The sequence below is a fragment of the Rana temporaria genome, chromosome 3, assembly GCF_905171775.1.
Source record: "Rana temporaria chromosome 3, aRanTem1.1, whole genome shotgun sequence".
Lineage (NCBI taxonomy): Eukaryota > Metazoa > Chordata > Amphibia > Anura > Ranidae > Rana > Rana temporaria.
Window position 1 is genome coordinate 169442371 of NC_053491.1, and position 27239 is coordinate 169469609.

The window sequence follows — 27239 nt, forward strand, 5'->3', positions numbered from 1 at the left end:
ATCAGAAAACAGCAGGTAGTTCGTGGAACGGTTCCTTTGTACGAATTAAAGTTACAGAAGACTGACCAAAGCAAGTGGCTGCTTCTGTCGTTGAGCTATTGGCCATTGTTAGAGTTGGCTTTGGTATGCAGCTGTAGCCTTTGACTGTATTCTCAGGTAGACAAAGCTTTATCACAAGGAGGTAAATAGTATAGTTGTCAGATAGATGCAGATATGCAAATGTTTCTACGGTGCTTGCACAGACAATGTTAGTTTAGGATTGCACTTTACAACTTAACACTAACAGCACAGACTGGAAGCCTAAAGGTTCTTGGATGTTGCAACAGTCTAATTACTGTGGTTTGTAATAGCTAATTTATGTCATTTACAGCTGGTGGCACCAACATAAAAGTAAAAAATAAAGAAAAGAAAAATAAACACAAAAACAAAAAAAATGTGCTTGTTGATTTTTTTTTTCAATTCGGCTAGAACAATTATTATTATTACAAACTTCTGATCCTACTCCTGTGCAAAAAAAAAAAAAAAAATAGCAACAAGTTGAACTTGGCCAGGAACAGTTTCTAACATTACATCTACTGTATGTTTCAGATTCACATTGATGAAACTAACACTATTTTTGGCAGTATATGAGGCCATTTTCTTTCTACAGAACAAGTATCCTCATTTTCAGTCATTTCATGAACCCTTTTAGCCATATTTTAAATGGGCAAGCCATTATATAAAGAAAAGTTTTTTTGTTTTTTTTTTCAAGAAAATCAGTTTTTGTCTTAAAAAAAGAAGACAGCAAGCAGATTCTTTGTTGCATTAAATCCCAAAGGACTAGTTGAACAAGTTCCTCTAGGACTGTCTCCATAATCCATGCGTAATAAATAGTCACAGTAAAAATCTGTCAAATATTCATGGTTGTGGAGTGGTTTTGAAGGTCAGTGCAATGTCCCTTCATATGAGGTCTCTTAAGTCTGATTTTTATTCCAGATCTTCAGACAAGGGCTCCTCCTCAAGCTCTCTGTCTTCTTCCAAGTCTGGACTATGATTAGCTGTTGTGACCAATGACATTGGGCAGTCCTCGTCATCTGCAATCAGTGGCTCTTCTTTGACATGTACAGAATGTCTGAAAATTTTAAAGAAATAAAGGAACTAATTAATTACATAAAAGAAATTCAAATACATTTTCAACACAGTAGTGCACTAAAGTATCTATGCTCAACGTCATCTGTAAGAGCTAATTGGCAAATATCTGCAAGTAGTATTAAAATATTTGTTGTTCATATTTTTTTTAAGTAGCTAATGGGTTGTTATATACAGTTATATACAGTAATATTTCATTTCATATAGAACAAATGTTAAATTTAGAAAAGATTGCAACTTTCATTAAAACATCAGTGTGATTACTGCCCAAATGGGTGGCAACCGACTGTTGGCCATCTGTTTGCCAAACTCCAGTAGTCCACAGATTATCAATTTAGTATCACTGCCTAAACAGATGTTGAAATTATTATTTACTATTTTTAAACAACATTTCTAAAGAATCCACAAAAAAACAAAAACAAATACAGTACGTTTGAGATATAGATTTTATAGGAAAAATATATTATACAGTATTAAAGCATACCTTATGCCATCTAAAAGTTAGCAAACCACAAGATAGTTTAGACCCCCTGGGGTCCTTTAGTATACAAAGTTTGTACCTGTGATTTAGAGTTAGACTTAACCAGCTCCTACCCTTAATGTCTTAGTAGTAGCTCACCATTATTATGGGCATGTGACAAGCCAATAGTGAAGTGAAAGAAGCATACAGGGTCAAGGATATGCTCTCAACTATGGGAGATAAAAAATAACCACCTCAAGGGCCCATCAATGTGAAAACTAAACTGCAGGCATTTGTATATGTTTTTTGATAAAAAAAAAATTCTAACAACATGCATAACTGGTGGTTTACTAACTTTAGATGACTTCAAGTCTGAATAAAAACAAAAAAACAAAACAAAAAAAAACACACTGTATCAGCACTCAAGTGTTGTAAGACAGACAATCTTGAAACAAGATCGTTGGACAATCTGTTCATTTTGGTGCCTAAACTCACTCCCGGCTTTAAAAGCTTATTCAGATTGGGATTAGCTTTAATTCTAAACAAGAAGAGCATACCAGCCTAGCACATTACCTCAAAAACCTTTAACAAAAATCTGTGTAGAAAAAAACTCACAAAGCCCATATGACCACAAGCATACAATGTATATATCCTAGAATACAGTCACTTGTCAAATCTGGACCTGGACACCCAACATGGCAGACCTTAATGACACTGCAGGGCAAATGAAAGAGCTAAAGCAATTCAAGGGGTGTACATTGAAGAAGAGGGTATATCTCTTGAAACACATCAGTTCTTGTATTTACCATGCACTGTTAAGATTTTCCGTATTAGGTATCCAGGTCCTGGAATTGACAAGGGACTGTGTTCAAGGATACATTATATGCTCGAGGTCATATATAAACCTACTTTGTCACCTTCATTAATAATCTGTCCATCAGTCCTTGTTGTTTCTTCTCTACTTTCTCAACCACCATCTCCACCCAGTTACTCGCTCACTTCTCACGATATTGCCAATCACTTCAAAAACAAGATTGATGCAATTCATGGGGACATGTCCAGTGCACAGACATCTAACCCACTTAAAGCGGGGGTTCACCCGTACAGAATACTTTTTCCCCTTAGATGGATGCTCGTTTTGTCTAGGGGAATCGGCTAGTTGTTTTAAAATATGAGCTGTACTTACCGTTTACGAGATGCATCTTCTCCGCCGCTTCCGGGTATGGGCTGCGGGACTGGGCGTTCCTATTTTGATTGACAGTCTTCCGAGATGCTTCCGACGGTCGCATCCATCGCGTCACGATTTTCCGAAAGAAGCCGAACGTCGGTGCGCAGGCGGAGTATAGAGCCATACCGACGTTCGGCTTCTTTGGGCTACTAGTGACGCGATGGATGCGACCGTCGGAAGCCTCTCGGAAGACTGTCAATCAAGAAGGAACGCCCGCTCCCGAAGACCCATACCCGGAAGCGACGGAGAAGATGCATCTCGAAAACGGTAAGTACAGCTCATATTTTAAAACAACTAGCCGATTCCCCTAGACAAAACGAGCATCCATCTAGCATCCATCTAAGGGGAAACATTGTTTTATGGGTGAACTCCTGCTTTAAGATACCACAACTACAAATCCACCCCAAACACTCTCCTATTTTGACCTTACTACTACTAGAGAGGACGCTAAAGTTTTCTCAGAAGACAGCCTTACTACCTGTCCCCTGGATCTTGTTCCCTCACATCTACTAAAGTTACTCTCTTATTTTATCTTACGCTCCCTCACTCACTTCTTCAATCTCTCCCTCCCTACTGGCACCTTCCCCGCCCCTCTAAAACATGCCCTAATCACCCCCATAATTAAAAAGCCCTCACTGGATCCCACCAGCCTGAACAACTTAAAACCTATCTCCTTGCTCCCGTTTGCATCAAAACTTTTAGAACCATTATGCCGCGTACACACGATCGGTCAAACCGATGAGAACGGTCTGATGGACCGTTTTCATCGGACCAAACCGATCGTGTGTGGGCCCCATTGGTTATTTATCCATAGGTTAAAAAAAAGCAATCTTGTTTTAAATTTAACCGATGGATACCTAACCGATAGAACAAAACTGATCGTTTGTAGGCACATCCATCGGTTAAAAATCCAGGCACGCTCAGAATCAAGTCGACCCATGCTTGGAAGCATTGAACTTCTTTTTTTCAGCACGTCGTTGTGTTTTACGCCACCGCATAATGACACGATCGGGTTTTTAACCGATGGTGTGTAGACACGATTGACCATCAGTCAGCTTCATTGGTTAACCGATGAAAACATTCCATCAGACCGTTCTCATCGGATGGACCGATCGTGTGTACGCGGCATGAGTCTACAACCGTCTTAGCTCCTACCTCACTGACAACAACCTTTTTTTCCCCTTACAGGTTTTTGCTTGCTACACTCCAATTAAACTGCCCTACTGAAACTCACTAATGACCTACTAACTGCTAAAACCAATGGCATCTACTCCATACTCATACTACTCAACTTCTTTGCAGCCTTTGATACCATTGACCATCCCCTCCTCCTCAAAAAACTCCACTCTCTTGGCCTTTAAGACTCTGATCCCTCCTGGTTTTCCTCCTACCTATCACAGAGCTCATTCAGTGTGACCTATGCCTCGGTTTCCTCATCTCCCCTTCCTCTTTCTGTAGGGGTACCTGAAGGTTCTGTCCTCAGGCCCCTTCTCTTGTCCATTTACACCTCATCCCTTGGTCTGTTAATAAACTCCCATGTCTTCCAGTACCACCTCTATGTTGTTGACACACAAATCTATCTCTCTACTCCTCACCTTACTCCTTCAGTCTCTTTACTAAGTTACATGACATACTAACATATCAACATGGATGTCACACCACGTCCTCAAACTCTTTCTAAAACTGAGATCATAATTTTTCTTCCATCCAGTGCCCCTCCCCCCTGACTTCTCCATAACAATAATACAACAATAATACTGACAATAATACAACCATCAGTCCCTCTCCTCATGCCAAGGTACTAGGTGTAATTCTAGACTCTGACCTGTCTTTTCAGCCCCAAATCCATTCACTGTCCAAATCATCCGGACTTCACCTCCGAAACATCTCCAAAATATTCATCTCTCTAACCGTTGGGACCGCTAAGCAACGTATTCACTCCCTTACTATCTCTTGCTTTGACTATAGTAATTCCCTCCTCATTGGCCTACCTCTGCACAAGCTATCCCCTCTTCAGTCTATCATGAATGCTGCTGCCAGACTCATCCGCCTTACCAACTATTCAGTGTCTGCCACTCCTCTGTGCCAATCCCTCCACTAGCATCCCATTGCCCAACTAATAAAAAAAAAAAAAACTAACAATAAAATACAAAGCCATTCACAATTCTGCCCTGAGCTACATCACCAAACGAATCTCCAAATATCACCCAAACCGTCCTCTCCGCTCCTCCCAAGACCCTCTGCTCTCTAGCTCCCTTGTCTCCTCCTCCCATGCTCGTCTCAAGGACGTCCCCAGAGCCTATCCCATTCTCTGAAACTCACTACCCCATTCTGTCCTGCTATCTTATACTCTGTCCACTTTTAGGTGATCCCTGAAAACACATCTCTTCAGGGTGGCCTATCCTGCCTCCAGCTAACAACCAAAACTTCCACTCCCCTCATCAATTCATACCTCACTGTCCCTACCTTTTGTTTCACCAGTCCCTCCCTCTTAGGCCCCGTACTCACGACCAAACATGTCTGCTGAAACTGGTCCGCAGGCCAGTTTCAGCAGACATGTTTGGTCGTGTGTGGGCGCGAGCGGGCCGAATTCCAGCAAACATTTGCCCGCCGGGCCTTTTCCCAGCGGACAAATATTCCTGGACTTGTTTTAAAACAGTCCGCTGGAATCCTGCCCGCTCGGACATGTACGGTCGTCAGTACAGACCTACCGTACATGTCCAGGCGCCCGCCGTCCCTCGCATGCGTCGAATGACTTCGACGCATGCGTGGAAGCATTTTAAAGGCGGCCCGCCCACGTCGCTGCGTCATTGTCGCGGCGACACCGCGTCATCGACGCGGCGACACCGCGGACACGCCCCGCGTATTGTTTACGCGCGGTCTTCTGTACGATGGTGTGTACAACCATCGTACAGAAGCCCTCTGGCAGACATGTATGGTGAAAACGGTCCGACGGACCGCTTTCACCATACATGTTTGGTCGTGAGTACCCGGCCTTAGATTGTAAGCTTGCTAGAGCAGGGCTCCTCTAACCTTCTTGTTTGGAATTGTACTGTTGGTGTAGGGTTTGTTAAAAAAAAAATATTATTTTAGGTAATGTTCTAGGCTGGAGCCCCCTTGTTGTTGTGTCGTTTTGACCTAAATTTGCTTTAATTATAAAACTGTCATAACAATTAAAATCATTAAGTTTCACAAAAATGCTATTAATAATGTATGTATTCAATAAAGGTCAAAGGTATACATAGATGTTAGATGTTTGGGGTCAAATCCTGCCAAATATGAACCACGGGCTGCAACGCAGGCAGCACTTGTACATATGAGCCGGCAGCAAAGAGGAAATATCACTGTAAGGGATACGAAGACAAATACGTCCCAGCTGACCAACAAATTCCAGCACAGTACCGACCATAACAGGGGAAGCTGTAAAGAGCCACCTCAGCTGTGCGGTTCATACTACAAACAGCAGCACTAAGACGGACTCGTTCCATACACTCTACCCACCACGGTCTGGTAAAGTATTGACCTTCCCTTAATTGGGATAACTTGCTATACATTTCAATCCATACTGGCTTTTTACACTGGACTTGGTGTTTAGTTTCAGCACATGCATTGTCTGAAACATGTTTACATTTGCTGCTGGTACACCCTGATACAGTCTGTTACTATATGCTGTACAGCCATACTTTGCCTTAAAGCAACAGCGAAACACTTGCCTATATAAAGTAAGCCATCCGTACCACCTTGAACAATTAAATGATCAGAGATCAGCATTAATAGAAAATGTATTTTCCCCTAAAACGCTGGGACCTTATTGTGACTCTTGAACAACCTCAGGACTAACTACTTATAGGTGCTCAAGTCTACCAACTATTAATATATAGTCCCATTACTAACAATCCAGGAATAACCATCCCCTCCTCTTCCCTCCCCCTCCTAGCCCATGTTCAGCCCCTTCATCTTATATCGACACCCCATTGGTTAGATGCTAACAGTCTAGGGACTATACTTGTCCGTATGTACTTTATTGTTATTATACTCTTGCATCCAATTTATTATAATATTTTTTCCGAGTGTCGATACATGATCGGTCTGAACAGAACGTGTCCGGATCACGTTAATTGTTAAATGTTTGTCTAATGTCCTGTCCCTATTTATTGCGCATGTTTCTTGTATTTTTTCCTTGAAGGTAGCCATGAACAATTTTTTGGCCACCATTGATACACAGTACTTTTATAATACTTGTTACCTTTAATGCCTTAAATAATTTTGATACTAATAAATAATTTAAACGTATCATTGTTTCCTCCTACTGATCATAACAGTGTTGCTAAAAGTAATCCTCTTTAAGCCAACTGGCTGATTTTCTACCTTTTCTTTTTTCTTCCTCTCTAAATCCAATCCCTTCCTCCCTCTCCCCTCCCCCCCCCCTTTCCCTCTCCCTCCCCCCTTTTTTCCTTTTTTTCTTTTTTCTCACCTGACATTTTTTTGTGATAATAGCACAGATTACAGCAACACAACCCACTTGGGTACACGATCAATATAGGTAATAAATACTATCCCCTATATACAATAGTGGATCATTTGCGTCCATTCCCTTCCCTGACCGTTCCCCCTTCTTTTTTTCATATTCCTCCATAAGTAAACTCTTAAATCTGATCTTTATTACGTAATTTAAAGAAGGATCATTACTGAATGTGCTTCAATATGCCCTGAGCACAGATTGCAAATGCCAAAGATATCATGTGTTGATTTGCTAAAGTCAAATACACTGTTCACTTTGCAAAAGAAGCTGAATTTTGCAACAATGTTAACAACCTATTTGCATTTCACAATTTAATCTTTATACATCTACAGTGATATACTGCAAGTAGTTACTGTAGGATTTAGTAAATATGGGCTTAGTCATACTAAAATGTGTACCATAGTTCTTAGTGAAGCATTTGTCATTTAGATCATGCCTGTTAGACCCTAGATTGGACTGGTTGGCTCTTAAGCTAAATATGGATTTGTATGTGCCACTGTCTGATTTAAATGTTCAAATTTAATAGGAAAGTTGGATTAGGGGACCTGGAAGACTTTCCATAGGACAGTTGTCTGCAGCATGTAAGTAAATTTAGCTTTGAAAGTTTAAGCAAAAAATTCCTACAGGTGTCAAGACTTATTGATTACTTGGAATATATTTCAGCCTTAAAACAGGCTACACCCCCTTCCAGACAGATCCAAAGTCACAACAGAATCAGAAAACACGTTTCTGAGAGTCAACAGCTTGTATGTCAGATGGTTCACAGGAAAAAGCTTCAAGTACAGCTTAACACGGATTGAAGTAAGCAAGTCTCAGTTTCAACTATGAAGAGAAGACTTTGAGTTGTAGGTTTGACAGGTTGAGTGGCTATAAGAAAGCTATTGTTAAGATGGCAAAATAAGAAAGAGGCTTGCCTGTGCCATGAAGCACCACCAGTGTAATACAGAAAACTGGACGAAGGTCTTATGGAATGATGAATCAATATTTGTATGCTCTCAAATAGATGAAAGCATGGTTCCATGGTGTGTGACACCAACAGTCACACATGGACAAGGAAGCGTGATTGTCTGGGGCTTTTGCTGGATCTAGATTCGACGACTTGCACAAGGCGAGTGGTACCCTGAACCCAAACTGCTACCACAGCATTTTGCAGTACCATGCAATACCCCCTGGAATACGGAGTCATCCTACAGCAAGATAATGACCCAAGACATACTTCCAGGTTTAGTCAGAGCAACCTTAGAAGAAAAGAAAAGGCAGTAGGCTTCAAATCATGGAATTTCTCCAGACTTAAACCCCATTGAGCTGGTTTGGAATAAACGGGAAAGGGTGAAAAAGCAAGGCAACGTACAAGTAGAACACTTTTGTGGGAACTTCTGCAACAGTGTTGGGAAGAATTTCCCAAACAATATTTAATTTCCATTGTAGAAAGAATGCCAAAGGTGTGTTCAATTGTTATATGTGCAAAAGTGGCAACTGCGATGAGTAACAAATTTAGATTACATTTAGTTTGAAAACAATTGCATGACTTCTTTTTTTATGTCCAATTGTTTATTTGTTCTATGTTTATTTTCAAAGTACATTGAAATGTAAACATTTCAATAAAAACTGGAAAAATGGGGTTGCGCTAAAACTTTGACCGGGAATATATTATATATACATACACACACATACATACACAAAAACTGCTATATCTACCCATGTTTTTAAATAATAAATTACCACTAATATCCTAAATTAAGTTCTTGTAAAAGAGCATTGACACTGCTCCAATGAGAGTGGTGGCCATACTATAAATGACATATATATATATATATATATATATATATTATAATATTTAAAATCATCCATCGCCTTTACCCCCGAAGAAAGAAAAGACCTGCTTTTTTATCTTGTTAATAGAAACCACAATCTCTTATTAATATGCAGGGCTAGTGTGCCGCTTCTCAAGAGGAAAACCTGCAGCAAGGCTTTGCCATTAATCAACTTCAGCCCAGCAGTTCAGCAAGACATGATGATACATGTTTTTAACTCTAAATTAATGAATATCTTTACCAACTGTCAATAAATGAAGAAAAACACTGGTGAGGAACACAAGTTGAGGTGGGAAATTTCCAAACACAACAGACTGATGGGGAAATGGGCAACTAACAAGAATAATAATGCTGTCACACACAAACAAGGCTTAACATGATCCAGGCCCTACTCAAGGAAAGGCTTGTGCTGCAATGATAAATCTGCCAAAACCTAATTATTTTTGACATATTAGATGCATCAGGGAATCACTGTGAAAAAAAAAAATCCTTATCAAGTACTTTTTGCATTATAAAGTGACTGAACCTGCCAGCCATCTCTTGGGCTACGCTCTTCAATGAAAGGAGTAACTTTGAATTTTAAAAGGTACAGATTGCTTTAATATTCCTTGCAAAATAACTTATTATTCAATCCTTATTGGGAGACTCTGCGTATTCTACTTTTTTTTTTCCATGGCGTGGGTAAATTATTCTTTTTTCATTATTTATTTATTTTTTCTTAAGCAGGGCATTAAAAATGCTGAAACCATCAAAAACATCTGTCCGAAGCAAAACAAAAAAGTGTACTTTTTTCTGCTTTAAGCTGTTGAAAACATGAAATATTTCTATTAACTGGAAAGTGGAGCATTTCAGCTCTTACTACCAGCGAGAACATGCTTTTAATGTTGTACAAGCTAGCACTGAACAAACCAGAAATTGCACAGTTTCCCAAGTAGCAATGTGGTAAATAGGATCTCCCTAAACAATTAGCTGCACATGAAAGAGTATGTATGGATACGTATTTATTTTGGTATAAGAGAGTCCCCTTGAGCTGCATGACAAAGGGAAGCATCTAAAAGTACTGTCACTTATATTTATCATAGGGTAACAAACAATCCTAGAGATATGTACTTAAAAATACTAAAGAGAGACAAATGAGTCTACACTACACAAGGTCGCTGCAGTCATAAAACACAGCAAAGCCTTTTTCCTAATGTGAAAAACATAGCTTACAGCTTTAATCTGCATTAATTATAAATCAGTAACATGCTTGTGTGGTTTGAAAAAGCGAGAAAAATTATTAGTTCTCTCAGTCACTTTACGCTGTATTAAGATGTCTGGATGAGTCATTTAGTATTTAATGAGTAGCAAGCATTATAAAGTCAGAAATAAATGTGTACTATGTATCTTTGAATTCATTGCTGCAATTGGAATGAGACACTTGCATATTATGACAGGATTATTAGCAGCAATCATGCACAGATATGCTAGGGATGCAAATAACGTCATTAGCAGTATATTGTAATGAAATAAGGTGTATTATCATTCTTTATGCTGACACAGAGGGTATTAGCTATGCTCCAACTGGAACGGTACAATATTCTCTATATTCCTTGACTTGATATTTAATGCAGCTTTCCAATATATGGCATAAAAATTGTCCCTTAATCACTGGAATGTATCAATAAATTTCACTAGAGAACAAAACAGTATTTAAATAAAAAAAAATGGGCATTAAAATAATACCCATGTTTAGGTATATTTCTGATCTATTGCTGAAAATCTACCGGATCATATTGTTTGGTAGAATTTTTAAAGAAAAGATTGTTATCGAACTTCATATAGTGATAAAACTTTATGAGCACACATTTTATTAAGGCTTGTTTTCAAGGCAGCATACTAAAAATGTTTTATGCTGTGATATATTGAAATTGATTTAAATAACCCCATTATGGGAAAATTAGATCTTCAGGGAGTATTCATTAAGCATCACCATCAAGGAGCCACAGTATTTCAAGCAGACTGTATCTACTGCCACCCATTAGTATATTTCACTGGTACAGGCAAACGTAGCAATGAACCTCTTTAGTATGTAAAGGATCTGCTCTATTTTACCCAATTCATACTAACCAGCAAACACAAATCGTTATTTTCAGTACTTTATATTGCATGTTCTAATTGATGAGCCACGCAACCAAAAACATTTGAAACAAAACGAAAGCTTTTTATTTTGCATTTTTTTATATGAAAAAAAGGTATGGTAAAACGTTAGAAGTGGTGTCTGTAAGGGAAAAAAGTTGAATTTCCTAGCAGTGGTGTAATGTAAAACTGTTATCAGTTGGTAATCATAAACAGTGTTAAAAAAATCTCCACCCCCTGTATGTTCAGTTTTGTATTATAGAGCATGGGGTCATTTAACACAACTTTTCAAAGAGAAAATCACTTCTTGCAAAGAGCAGTACTCATTGAAATTATTCTGAATCTTGCAAAGAGCAGTACTCATAGAAATTATTCAGAATCTTTAGGCTTTGTGCACACTTGACACCTGTGTTTAGCTCTTCTAAATGCAGGAGCAGTAATCTAGGAGGTATAAACAACTTTTATGGTTCCCACATGGCTTTTCCTGCGTTTAGATATTTCTGTTTTAAAGCAGGTTTAGATGTGTTTAGATGCATTTGCATCAATTCAGCTATGTCCAACTCTGCAAAACCAACACTAAATTGACTGTGCATGCAACAATGTCTTGATTTGTTAAAGCGGAGGTTCCATTACAAAAAAAATTAACTAAAAAAAATGAAGCCGTACGGCTTCACTACCCGTTTCCTACTGCGCATGCGCGAGCAGCGCGGCGCTTTGTGAATGGGCCGGCTGCTTTCTGGGACACACACAGTTCCCAGGATGCAGCGCGCCCCATTCACAAGAAGACACCGAGTGTAGGAGGAGGAAGAGAATCCACCGCGGAGGCTGAAGAGGCAGATTCGGCACTTCCGTATAGCAACAGCTATTTAGGGCAAGTAAAAAAAAAAAGTTTTTTTCCATTTATTTATTTTTATTTTTTTAGATTTTTGGTGGAATTTTTTTTTCAGGTGGAACCTCCACTTTAAGCACATCTAAATGATGAGCTTGTATAAGCTACTGAACGTTAAGTTTATGGCCTGTAGCTGAGTGAAACTAGGAGGAGGGCCAGCATGACTGGGGCATGCAGAAGAGGCAGAGTATTTAGTGGTGTGATGTTTTGAATGATATATTCCGCTTACCGGATTGGAAGGTCTCAAAGTTCAAGGGGTGTCCTGTAGTGGGTAGAGGGGAGGGGGATCTTGTCAGAGCTTGTCCCAGAGTCAGACAGGTTTCCCCCCCCCCCACCTGGTTTGTTTAGGTCTGGGGGAGCTTTCTAATTTTCTTGAGGTACATGTAGTGATTTTTTTGGTCCATATGTTCTAAATGGCCATTCCGTTTTATGGATTCATTTATTTCAGCAGGCAGGGGTCTATTGGGTCTTTGAAGGCGGTGCTGGATAAAATATTGGAGAATTAGGGGTTGGGCCCATCTGGAGGTATGGGTGTTCCTTCCTAACAATACAGTGGTAACATCGGGGTTTTAAGTAGGTTGTATCTCGTAGTAAGTGTTAATTGTCCCTGAGCGGGTGGAAGTTGCGGCTGGAGGTCTTTCACAGGGTGACAGATACAACCGGTTTGTCGTGAGTAAATAGGCCTTCAAAGACCTTAGCGGGTAGGATTAAGCTGAGGTTTTGTTTATTTTTTATGCATTGATTGTATTATATGCATTACCATTGTTCTTTTTGATTGTTGCATTTAATTGTTTTGTAATAAAAAATGCTGCTATGGCCATTTGACTCCAAATAATATGTTGTCGTCCGGTCAATTTGGGAAGGGGAGAAGGGGGTCAAGTCTTTATGCTTTATAGATAACCTAACCCTGGGCATTCTGTGCATCCCTTAGTCAAGTGCACAATTGTACATAGAACACCACAGGATGCGTTCAGATCAGTTTTAGAAAGTTCGCTCTGCAGAGCTCAATGTCCTTTTTTTTTATGATGTGCATAGTCTACTGTGTTATTTTGATAAAGAAAAAAAACAAAGCTGACATTTTCATACATGTCCATGTTTTCTAGGAGTCTAGGTTACCAAAGTAAGATTAGAGAGTCAATTAGATCACTGGTGTTGTAGACACTCCATATTTTGTCATAAGGTTACATTGAGCAGAATGTGATCAAATGACACCATTTTTTTTTTCTTTGCAGGATAGCATGTGTACATACTATATTTATTACTGCTACCTCTCACTATGCAAAGAAAAAAACATAATTTGTGTACCACTAGGCAACAATAAGTACACAGTTGAAATGCACACACACCAACTGATTTACCTGCTAAAAGATTTCTAATTCTGTCTAATTGTTCCTGAGATTTACACAGTCCTACCAGACAGCAAAGCCAGCTTGATGACCTAAGAAATATAGCTAGGTCACACCAGAAGTAGTAGACTGGTTATCTTACCTCACTAGACCCTCTGTCCTCTTATACTGTCAGCAATCTGAAGAATGTGACATACCTGTTTGGTTTCTAGGGCTGTCCCTTCCTCTGTCTGAGGTTTGCTGTATAGGTGTTTACACAAGACTAAAATCAAGTGACCTGGGCTCAGCTTTTTTTTTATTAATATTGACTACAATTATCCAATCATACAGGTGAAATAAGTAATCAGGAATTTGCTTTTCACATGACTAGATAATTGAAGTAAATAATCACACAATTTATTGGTTTATCAACTCCTTTAGTAATAGTTTTTTTAAAACAAAGCTGCAGGAATTTGTGTTTTCTTTATATTTGTCTGAAGTGTTAATTACTTTTAAACTAATGATGTAAAATACATTCTACAATACAGAAATCTACAGCCATGTCATTTAACTATTTATAATTGAATGAGAAACATGCATGTCAAAATAACCATTAAATCAGTGAAGAGATATATATCTCAGATTATATTATTTGCCAATTGTGATGTTTTCTGTATTGTGACAGCAAATGTTAAACTCTGTATGCCCTTAAAAAAGTATTTACATTGAGTTGATATAAAAAAACAAAACACAAAAAAAACAAAACAAGGTAAAGTAAAGCAACCAAAAAGGTTTCTGAAAGAATTGTTTGGGTCTTGACTCCTTTTTTTATACATCAGCCCCCCTATGAGACCTAGAAAATATTTCCTAAAATACACCTGATAACAGAGTTCCAAGTCACTTTGTTACATGTTAAGTAAAAAAAAAAAAAAAAAAAAAAAAAGAAATAGAGAGCACTGTAAACAATAGTTAAATACATTTGAATCGAAGGCCAAGACTACAATAGTTGCATGTTTTATTCTAGCTGTTCGAGATTTCTTTGTGACATCCAAATTAAAGAGATCTTAACTGCACCTATGCAGTTAATAAATATTTATATATTCCACAGTGTTAACAATCGGGGTTTCATGTCTAACAAAACTGTGGCAGCCAGAGCTACTGAATAATACAGAAAATCAGCATCTTTATCTAGAGCAAAATGTCAAAACACTGACTTAGATGTACGTGTCTATTACATACATATACATAAAGTACATTTGTGGATACAAAATCTACCTTGCAACCCTCCCCTTAGAATACAGATATATCCACCCAAGAAGTCAGCGAGTAGAATAAATATTGTTAGCATGACAGCTCATGAAACAGCTAGAGAGAACAAAAAAAAAAATGGAATTGCTAAAACATGGTAATCGCTTTGATATGGAGAGGCTTCTCAAGCTATAGGTGTTGAAGCATTGAATAATCGTCATCACGGGGAACATTATGCTCAGCATAGAAATACAAAATCATGTAATAGTTGTACTATTATTATTATTAGTAGTAATATTTTATATAAATAATTCCTCTTTACAAGGGAAAGCAGATGTCAGATAATTCATCTGTACAAAATAAAGCACACATCAGGTTCAAGTACATGCAGATCTCCCGTTAAAGCTGAACTTCAAGCAGATCTGAAAGACACAAATGCAGCTCTGCAATCTCTAATACATCATTAAATGTATTCCTAAATGCAAGCCGCGTGAATACCTGAATGTGGCTTAATAACAGGCTCTTGCAGTCTCTGTACAGTAGAGCTAAGAGAAAAGGAAGGAAAGGGAGCACAATGAGCCAATCAGGTGTGCCACAGTGCAAGGAGCATGCTGGTAGGCGGAGAGAGCAGAATGAAGGAGAGATGAGCTCATCAGTCCGCTGCTTCTCCTTTCATAGTTCAGTCACAGGGTGGGGGGTTGGGGAGGAGGCCTGTTATTGACAGTGAAACTGCAACAGAAAAAGATCAGGTCCTCTCCCCTGCCAGACAGGACTGTTCTATGGAGCATAGCAGCACAAATCTCAGGACTGAATATACCGAAATACAAATCCACTGGCAGATAAAAGAGCTCTCAAATATGTTTTTTATCTGTGCATTTAGCAGTTTGTCTGGACCTATTTGCTACAGATTACTCAGATCCCTCTGCTTTAATTGTTATCAATAATTATTATTGTACATTTGGTAAGGAAGACCCCTGAAGATTGGAGACCATTATGCCCCTTTGAGGAAGCTGATCCTTAAGCAAAACAAGACTTGGAAAGTTTTATGATTGTTTTGAGGCTGATCCCCTTTATACCTCCATGTTACTTTACTCTTTGTAATGCAATGAACTATGTTAAAACAAGAACATTCATTCAGTGTTCCTTGGCCTGAGTTCTTCACTGTAATCCACTGTATCGGTGCTGTATCTGTGCTGTAAAAATCTGCTTCTTGGATCATCACATTCATGAAAAAATTACAAGGCAGGTATGAATCAGATCTGTAGCTGTGAGAAATTTTTAGTACTAGCATTTACTGTATTTACATCATGCTTGCTGCCAAGTCAGCAAGTAGGAGGTTCCAACATCAAAAATAAACACACTCCGATAGCACCAGATTACCAGGGCAGACTGCTGCATGCTCAAACACAATTTTGCCTGTTAACCAGCTTGTGATTAGTTGCTAGGACCACCCTACATCCTAGCAACCAGTTAACTGCAGCTCCCACCCATCGTCCAGCACTATGCTGCCTCCCAATGTCAGCTCTGTGACAATGACAGCGCTAGCGGCAGCTGAGGGGGGAAAACGGCACCTAAATGGAATGACAGCAGTGGGTCCAGATGGCACAGTGACTCGGTCCAGATACAGCCTGTGGTCCACTATTTGATTATGCCTGTATGGGTCTCAGGGCTTTATTCTGACCATGGAGTACCTTAGAAGTAAAATGTCTGGCACATCACACTGAAAAGCTGAATCATAAGTCTACATCTGTAGTTTGGCAGAAGTGATTAAATCACAGACTTAATTCTGGCTAAACAGAATTAAAACTCATTTGAAAAGTAAGAAATATCTGCATATAACTACAGTGATTTGTGAAACTGTTTTGCTACTAGCAAAATGTGAAAATTTAACAGGCCTGGCAAATATATTTAAATCTATCAAATATGGCAGTTCAGTCAGGAAGTGTTAGAACTTCTGTCAGGTTTCAATTTATTGGTGTTACTGCTATGGGACGATTACACTCACTGCCTTTACCTGGTAATAGTAGTAAGAAAGTGGATGAATACCTCCAAAACAAGAGAAAAAAAACTAAGGGGCAGATCCACAGAGCGAGTACGCCGGCGTATCTACTGATACATCGGCGTACTTTCAAATTACCCGCGTTGTATCTTTGGTTTGAATCCTCAAACCAAGATACGACGGCATCTGGGTTAGATCCGACAGGTGTACGTCCTTGTACGCCTTCGGATCTAAGATGCAATACTTCGGCGTCCGCTGGGTGGCGTTCACGTTGTTTTCCGCGTCGGGTATGCAAATTAGCTATTTCCGACGAACGTACGAGCGGCCGGCGCATTTTTTTACGGCGTGTCTAGTCGGCTTTTTCCGGCGTATAGTTAAAGCTGGTATTTCGTCGCGTATAGTTAGATCTGCCATGTTAAGTATGGCCATCGTTCCCGTGTTTATTTTGAATTTTTTTTTCTGCGCAAGTCATCCGTGAATCGGGATGGATGCAATTCACGTCCATCCCGACGTCATTTAGCGCAATGCACGGCATGCACAGTTCATTCGGCGTGGGGACGCGCTTCATTTAAATGAAACACGCCCCCTAATCGCCGATTTGAATTACGCGCCGTTACGCCGCCAGAGATAGACTACGCCGCCGTAACTTTCGGTGCGCAATCTTTCAGGATTCGAACCAAAGCCGGGAAAGTTACGGAGTAGCGTATCTCTGATACGCTGCGCGGGTGCAGATCTCTGTGGATCTGCCCCTAAGTCTATTTATAGAAAATCTGTCCTGGTGGCAACTGTTGAAAGTAGGATTTTCCATAGCTTGGGAAACTATTTGTACTCTTGTGTACAAGAGAAGGACCCAAAGGAACATTTTGACATGCTGAACAGAAAAATAAAATGTTATCTCAGTACAGATTACAAAGTCATTCTTTTCGGTGAGACAAGCGTAGAGAATTGTGATTCACTCAATGAATTGCCCTTTGCTAGGCTTATGATGTATTGAAAGTAATTCATATTATGATCTGTACTGGCAAGACGATGGATTTTTAAACTTAGCATGGGAAATAAACTATTCGATTTTCAATTGAAGTGGTTGTAAAGGCTTCAGGTTTGTTTACCTTAATACATTCATTGCATTAAGGTGAAAAACCTTTTGTGTAATGCTCCCCCCCCATACTTGAGCCTGATCTTGACCTAGAACTGTGCCCAAGAGCAGCTCTCTGCGCTCCCTCTCTCCTCACTGGACATGGAGGCAGCATCGGGAGCCATTGGCTCCTGCTGCAGTCAATCACAGCCAGAGTAAGAAGAGTGGAGGGGGTTAAGCCAAGACGCGCTGTGTGTGTGTGGCCATAGACACATGGTACAACTTGGGATCAAGCCCACATGAGTGCCCTATGGGGGGAAACCATGAGTGCCACCATAGAAGGGGAGCAAGGTGTGCAGACCCCCAGAAGAGGGGCATTGGGGCTGTTCTGTGCAAAACCATTGCACATAGCAGGTAAGTATGACATATTTGTTATTTAAAAAATATATCTAATGTTGATTGCATGTCCTTGTCCTACGTCTCATGACACTTTCACTTTTAATAATTTCTATCTCATCTTTAATCTTTGCAAAATTAGTAATTACTTTTTATCACAGTTTGAAAGTAAATGCAGTATATCTATGTAAAGGACAGAGGACTGATAGATTTTGGTTTCCCTTTCTTTGTATTAGGTTAAAATTTCAGCTCAGAAGGCATGACAAGAGTTTTCGATAAAAGTATGTTACAAGAAAATCATGTAAAAACAAGAAGTTTACGAAAAGGAGAAGGATCTACACTTTTACAGAAAGGGGTACTGTCTTCGGAAAAACTATTAAAAAGTTATAGAATTTTCAAATGTTATTCTGCTTTCAGGAACATAAACGATTAATCCTAAACAGATTTAGATTTCTCTTCCATGGTCTGTGTAAGATGTCCAAAAGGTGTAAGATATAGGTTAGCAGTCAGTTACAATATAGAATATAAGCCTTAATAACCCCATAGGACAATAATATGATCCTTCGATATGCATTCCTCATATATAGAGGAAGCAGAAGGTAAAACAAAGGAGCTTTTAAGAATATGCTTGATGATAATACACGTAGTCACACTTCTATAATCCTGGGCACATGTCTTTTTCCTGTATAGCTGTGTTTTAAATCAAACAAAGTTAATTTTTTTTAAATATTATTTTGATCTGACAGCTGTTAGGGATCACAAAGTAAATGGATTCAGACAATTCTGACCTAGCCTTGGGCATAAAAAAAAGAAAACATCAGAAAAGTCTCTAAAATGAAAAGTTTGTCAGATTTACTACTAGATTTAGAAAAATAAAGAATATAGCCATAACATGGATATCCAGGAAATGTTGTTCCCATGATGTCAGATGCAAAGGTATTTATCCAAATCCCGGGATTGAAGTCCTACATTATGCAGTATTAAATTACACCTCATAAATATCTGGCTACAATATGAAAACATTTCACAAAGTTTAGATTTCCAATAATTGCAACATATAGCATTATGTGAAAATCTTGAATAGACGTAGAGTAAGGCAAGTGTTTTTCTGTAACAATTCCTGCATTTACTCTGGAATTGTTACAATTCTGTAGCAAATCGTGCATGTACACCTTAGTTGTGTGTATGTATATATATATATATATATATATATATATATATATATATATATATATATATATATATATATATATATATATATATATATATAGTCATTGTTGTAAAGGGGTTCTCATTTTACATTGATTTTACATTACTTTGGTTAATGCCACTAACTGAACCCCACTAACTGAACCCCACTATGAGCCCAGAATATGTGGTATATTTAAAATAGAGCAAATTGTGTGGTGAGAGAAATAAATTGCAGATGGTGCTAAATGGTGGCATATAGGGTGTAGGTTCATCAGCTACACATCTGCCACCCTCCACAGCTGCCTGCATATGATCTGCAACAAAGTACGCTCGCCGATTGCAACTTTACATTTACTGCATTTCATAAGGTGTACCTGGCATCATTATCCAATCACTGTAAAGTGCAATACAGTCCTAAATTTGAATCTTATGTAGGCAGGCAGTTTCAATTGATGTAGTGTAATTCAAGTATGGGGCGAGACCCCTATATTGAGCACCAGCCGCCACAGAAGTAGAAGTTGCAGGAGTCACTGTTATTAGTGTGGGTCAGTCATCAAAATTTGCAGCTATATAGTTTGGATAACATTAGCTACATGGGAAATTACTATAACTTTTAACATTCTTGTCAAAGAAAAAAAAAAACACTCTGTAAATGAGGTTATTTGAATTAGATGGGCACTTCTAGAAAAGGTAGAGTACATGTTTTAAAACTTTGTATATATTGATTGACTGCAATCGGTATTGATATTATGCAATGTGCAGTATCTAATAAGACCCCTTTCACACTGGAGCGGTATTCGGCCGCTAGCGCTGCGGTTTTACACCCCGCTAGCCGGCAAAAAAGGATTAATACTGCCCGCAATGTGCCTCTGCTGGTACAGCTGTGGTTTCCCATTGCTTTCAATGGGAAGGAGCGGTGGAGGAGTGGTAAACACACCGCTCCTTCACCGCTCTAAAGATGCAGCCTCTGTTTCAGGTCGGGTTTTCAGGCGCTATTTTTAGCACAGTAGCACCTGCAAACCGCCTCAGTGTGAAAGGGGTCTAAGGGTTAGTCATGTTTTATCCTGATTCTAACTGATTCAACATAGTAAACAAATAACCTGATTTATGAACAAAGTAGAACATGTTCACTTTGCAATGTGAATTTTCATTTACTTTGGTGAATGTGGGAAATCAATGCAATCCTGTGTAAGCAAAATCCATTTTAATATTTTCCTTGCATGTGATTGGGTATTCTTTCACAAAATGTATTTTGCTTAGTGAGCATGTCCAATTAATTTAATAAATGAGGATCAGTGTATCTAAATCCATGAACATACATGTAACATAGTGCAGCTCGCCAATGCTTGGATGTGGTGACTGCATTACTTTTCCTTTTAGGCCGGGTTCACACCGTCCCTGCATGCGGCTCACAGCAGGGGTCTGATGCGTGCTGGTTCACCGGTTCAGGTCTGATTTCAGCCCAAATTTTGGGCTGAAATAGAACCTGAAACACACCAAAAAAAGGACGTGTTTTTCCAGCTCACCGCACTGGACCTGCTGCGGAGATATGTGAACCGGCTCCACAGAGAGCCAGTCACATTCTCCTGCTATGCGAATTGAATGCGGAGGAAACCCGCATTCAATTCACTTAGGTGTGAACCCAGCCGTAAGGCTTTTTTTTTTACCTTGTAACCCGTCAGTACTTTCTGCCCTAGGGTGACAATCACTCACTGCTCTGTATCTATATATAGTGGAGGGTTTTCACCCTAGGAGCACAGAAAGGTAGAAGCTTACTGGATTTTTGACAGGAACATCAGGCATTTTTCTGTATTAGCGGCATTTTTTGGGCTGGTTTGCCCTGCAATCCCTGCATTCATTGTGAATTTCCACTTGCGCATCTATATGTATTTGTAATGCATTTGCGGTGCGTTTGTCGGACATTTTTGGTATTATTGTTTCTTTTATTGAATTATAATTACATGCATTTGTGGTGCAGTGACATGCATTACGATGCGCTAGTGTGCAAAAAAATGCAGCACGCTGTACTATTTTACGCACATAAAATCAATGCAATGATGTAAGCTACAATAATATGATACACTCTTTTTTGCATATGCATTTCACAGTATCTGGTATAAAGAAGCTATTAAAGTGACAAAATGTTGGGAACCATACTTGTACTGGACAGATGTTCTGGATATCTACTGTATATTTATATATATTTTTAATTTACAGGATTTATATAGCGCTAACAGTTTGTGCAGCACTTTACAACATGAGGGCAATATCATCTCTCTCTCTCTCTCTCTCTCTCTCTCTCTCTCTATCTATCTATCTATCTATCTATATATAAATAAATAAATAAATACATTTTAGTATAGACATACAAACATTTCAATAGTTGTAATTGGTCACTGTGATTTGTTCAGTGCCATGGCAACTTCAATTGCTTCTATTAAACTACTAGCATATCACCATAACCCTTTTCTGCCCAGCCCTGACATTCCTTTAATTGGGGTATTATGCCTAGGAGGTGGGAAGGTTCACATGATCAGCGACCACTTTGATTGGATGTCACAGTGGTCACATGATCAGGAGTTGATCCTGCCAGCTCCCAATGATTACTAGAGAACTTTGACAGCTCGGTCTCTGTGCTGGAAGCATGCAGAGAGGATTTTCTGTGTGCATTCCAGTACCTAGCTCGTCTACCCTTTTGGCTTCTTTATGAGGCCATAGATTACCAGTATGGTTCTTATTTTGGTGGACATATATAACCCAGATATAATTTGGGAGATTATTCTTTCAATACGTATATCTAAAAACAAAAAAAAAAATCATAAAAAAGCATGCAAATGTAATAGCAACAAAGAAAATGTTGTAACTTCTGTTAAGTATAATTTTTTTTCTATTTGGGTTGAACTGGGTAGTCTTTTTTTTAAACCAGACTAACTCAAACTATTTAAATATTAATTCTGGACAAATGACATGCAACATACAATAACCAGCTGCATAGGAATGCACTACTAGTTGTTGATTACCTTAAAGTGTATCTCTACCTTTGCATTCAAATTTGAGACCCCACAACACACATACTGTTTGTGTGTTCCCATTCACAGAACATACATAAAAATTAAAAAATAAATAAAGTTACTGTGTATTTTTTTTTGGAGCAGGCTTATACAATGGATTCTATAGGCAGCTTGTTTTGTTCCGCACAGCTTGCAATGTACAATTAGGGGACAGATAGGAGTTACAGGGTTAATTGTGGCAAACAAAACTCCCCAATTTCTCTCTTAGCTAGTTATGAGTTATGATATGCAAATGGAAACATGTAACAAATATAATGTAGGTGTTATCCCAATTTGGCTGTAAAAGTGGACGCACGGTATACTTTAAAGGGGAAATCTCTCATTCTAACCAGGCTTATGATTCACACTCCCTTAGATTTCCAGTAAATTCACTACACTATTACCTTGTTCAGGCCATTAGTAACACTGGAAGTTAAAAGCTGAACCAGGGGATGATTGTCACCTGGGTGGCTGTGTATATGTGTGTGTGTGTGTATAAATATACAAATGATATATATATATATATATATATACGCACACACACATATATGTGTGTGTGTGTGTGACACACAGTATCTCACAAAAATGAGTACATCTCTCAAATTTTTTAAATATTTTATTATATCTTTTCATGTGACAACACTGAAGAAATTATACTTTGCTACAATGTAAAAGTAGTGAATGTACAGCTTGTATAATAGTGTAAATTTGCTGTCCCATCAAAATAACTCAACACACAACCATTAATGTCTAAACTTCTGGCAACAAAAGTGAGTACACCCCTAAATGAAAATGTCCGAATTGGGCCAAATTTGCCATTTTCCCTCCCCGGTCTCATGTAACTTGTTAGTTTTACAAGTTCTCAGGTGTGAATGGGGAGCATGTGTGTTAAATTTGGTGTGATCGCTCTCACTCTCTTATACTGGTCACTGGAGGTTCAACATGGCACCTCATGGAAAGAACTCTCTCTATGGAGCTGAAAAAAAAGAATTGTTGTTCTACATAAAAATGGCCTAGGCTATAAGAAGATTGCCAAGACCCTGAAACTGAGCTGCAGCACAGTGGTCAAGACCATACAGCAGTTTAACAGGACAGGTTCCACTCAGAACAGGCCTTACCATGGTCGACAAAAAAAGTTGAGTGTGCGTGCTCAGAATCATATCCAGAGGTGGTCTTTGGGAAATATACATTTAAGTGCTGCCAGCATTGCTGCAGAGATTGAAGGGGTGGGGGGTCAGCCTGTCAGTGCTCAGACCATAAGCCGCACAGTGCATCAAATTGGGCTGCATGGCTGTCGTCCCAGAAGGAAGGCTCTTCTAAAGATGACGCACAAGAAAGCCTGCAAACAGTTTGCTGAAGACAAGCAGACTAAGGACATGGATTACTGGAACCATGTCCTGTGGTCTTGACATGATGGTGTCAAGCGTGTGTGGCGGCAACCAGGTGAGAAGTGCAAAGACAAGTGTGTATTGCCTAGAGTCAAGCATGGTGATGGGAGTGTCATGGTCTGGGGCTGCAAGAGTGCTGCCGGCACTGGGGAGCTACAGTTCATTGAGGGAACCATGAATGCCAACAGGTACTGTGACATACTGAAGCCGAGCATGATCCCCTCCCTTTGCATTGCTAAAGAAGCTTAGGGTAAAGGTGATGGACTGGCCAAACATGTCTTCAGACCTAAACCCCATTGAGCATCTGTGGGGCATCCTCAAATGGAAGGTGGAAAAGCACAAGGTCCACCAGCTCCGTGATGTCATCATGGGGGAGTGGAAGATGACTCCAGTGGCAACCTGTGAAGCTCTGGTTAACTCCATGCCCAAGAGGGTTAAGGCAGTCCTGGGAAATAATGGCGGTCACAAAAAATATTGACACTTTGGGCCCTAGTTCGACATTTTTACTTAGGGGTGTACTCACGTTTGTTGCAAGCGGTTTAGACATTAATGGCTGTGTGTTGAGTAATTTTGAGGGGACAGCAAATGTACACTGTTATACAAGCTGTACACTCACTACTTTGCATTGTAGCAATGTGTAATTTCTTCCGTGTTATCACATGAAAAGATATAATAAAATACTCACAAAAATGTGAGGGGTGTACTCACACACACACATTATATATATATATTAGTGCTGTCAAGCGATTAAAATTTCTAATCGCGATTAATCGCATTAATGTCATAGTTAACTCACGATTAATCGCGCGATTAAGGAGGTTCACCCTTTAAAAAATTTTTTTTTTGTTTTCTTATTTTTTTTTTTATAATATTAAATTGTGTTTTTTTATTTTTTTACATTTTGATCACTTTTATTGCTGTCACAAGGAATGTAGTCTTTATGGAGGGATCGGGGTCTAAAAGACCTCCGAGCCCTCCTTTGCACTTCAAAGTATTCAGATCGCCGAAAACGGCGATTCTGAATACTGTGTACTTTTTTAAATCCGGCGCCATTGGCAGCCGAGAAAACCGGAAGTGACGTCATGACGCCGCTTCCGTGGTTTCAATGCGGAGACTGAATCAAAGCCGTTTACGGCTTAGTGTCAGTCTCCGCCTGGACACAGAAGGCACCGGAAGGAGGATCGGGTCTCCCGGTGGGACGGGAGGCCCGGTCAGAGCGGCGAAAGGCGGCGGGAGGGGGGGATGTCCCCTCCCGCTCCTCCGGCATAACAACCGAGCGGCTTTTAGCCACATCGGTTGTTATGTTTGGATAGCCGATCGCCCGCTCTAAACAACGGTACCGGGATGATGCCTGCGGCTGCAGGCATCATCCCGGTATAACCCCCGAACGCCGCCTCGTTAATCGCACGATAAAAAAATTTACGGCGTTAACATGGGTTTGTGTTAACGCCGTTAATAACGCGTTTAACTGACAGCACTAATATATATATATATATATATATATATATATATATATATATATATATATATATATATATATATATATACACACACACACACACACACACACACAACTAGTGTGTGTATATATATATATATATATATATATATATATATATTTGGCAGTTTTCCTAGAGCTTTGATTAGGTCCCAAATACTTTCTTTCAGAACATGAACACATAATGTAAACTAAAAAACCCTTCGAATTTGGAAAATTAAGAACAGACAACACATAAGGTGTTAATGCTGCACATTAGACAAGAAAGTAAAATTAGACATTTAGGGATCTAGATTAACTCATGCAATACCCTTTCTATACTGAAAAAATCCTTATTATTGACAATGAATCTTTCATGCACAGCATGTATAAAAAGGAAAAAACAATCTGATCTCATTGTAAAGAATAGAAATGACATTTTAGGTCAATATATTCTTTCTGCCACTCTACAAAATACCACACAAACAGAAATTCAAGTTCTGATAATTGCGTAAACACTACTCAACTGTTCCAAAGAGTGACCTATGACACTGATCATGACATTAAAAATAGTTTTAATTTGATGTACTGCCTAAGCAGCTGGGGGAGATCAGTTTTTTTTTTATATTCAAACAAAATCAAATTTTCCACACATGCAAAATATGATTTTATAATGCCATTATTAATTTGCTGTTACTGTTAATTCCCACCTACCCCTTAATCACATTAAAGCATAATAAGCTCACCGTTGTAGACACTGGAACAATCTCAGTGTGGAATGACAGGGGACTGGAATGATCCTTTTGTCAAGAGGAGTGACAAGGAACTTGAATGATCTGAAAGTGCAACAACAGGGGACTGGAACAATGTAAAAGGAAAATACACAGTAATAGCAATGACCCAAACTAAGACTGTACTGAATGCCAAAAGACACAAAAAAGTAGATATGATTGGGACAGAGAAGAGTTGTGAACTGAAAATGTTAGAAAGAACATAGCAAAAACATGTGAAAGAAGATATGTGAAATGATTGACTCCCTATGTATTCCCATAGCAGTACTAATATAAGTTAAAAAAAAAAACTATATATAAGGTTTACACAAATTTCCCTGATTAAAAACAACATTAACTGTAAAAATGTTTGGAAGTAAATACTTTAGGTTGTAGGAAATACAGGACATACAGAAGACACCTAAACAGTAAACACTGCACATGCTTTTACTTACTCTAGGTAGTTACTAGATGCTTTCTCCATGCTGGTGCTGGTCCTACAAAGCCACATTCTCCAGTGTAAAAACTATATAGTAGGATTGTGACTCCAATATACTGCCAAATTATGGCCAAGATGGCAGCTTAGACAATGGGGACACGGGACCAACACCATCAAGGTCAAACTAAGTAACACCAAAATGTGTAGTTTTACTCTGTTCTTTTGCTAGATCAAGTCTTTTAAGGGCCTTGCTACCTCATTGCAAAAAGTTATTTTTTTTATGGTCAATGTTGATTATCAAGATTAGAATATTGTAAATAAAAAGTCTAAATGTAGAATTGTATTTATGACTGCACAATGTTAAAATATGCACTTGCTTTCACGTAGACACAAGACAATCTCCTGCCTTTATTTGACAATGAGTGCATCTTTAAGTAAACATCTTCTTTTGCCAACCCATTTAATACAACACTACTATGCATATCATCGGTTTGGTAAAATCTACTCCTAAACCTGTATATAAATGCTGAAACATTGCATACTCCTTCAGAAGTAAATTGTAGCACTATGGATGAAACCATCGTTATTCCGAAAATGTGCTTCTCACATCAAATGACTATATGCTCAACATGAATCACAAAAGAAATGTCCAGTCCTGAAATCATGTGATTCCTACTGAGAATATGGTCATTTCATGTGAGATGCACATTTTGGGATGAGGA

General features: G+C 39.0%; 1 protein-coding gene across 12 annotated transcripts in view; it reads right to left on the reverse strand.

Moving 5' to 3' along the window:
• Positions 1–510: 510 nt before the first annotated feature.
• Positions 511–27239, reverse strand: part of FOXP2 (forkhead box P2) — a 334297-nt gene continuing 307568 nt past the window's right edge. For 9 of the 12 annotated variants that reach the window (XM_040343792.1, XM_040343790.1, XM_040343798.1 and 6 more), the window contains 2 exons: positions 26055–26144; positions 511–1111 (listed from right to left, as the gene is read on the reverse strand). In XM_040343792.1, the coding sequence (XP_040199726.1) occupies positions 967–1111; positions 26055–26144 (235 nt within the window). In that variant the 3' untranslated portion in view covers positions 511–966. The remainder of the gene's footprint in view (positions 1112–26054; positions 26145–27239) is intronic. The other 3 variants (XM_040343801.1, XM_040343800.1, XM_040343799.1) reach the window with 1 other exon arrangement.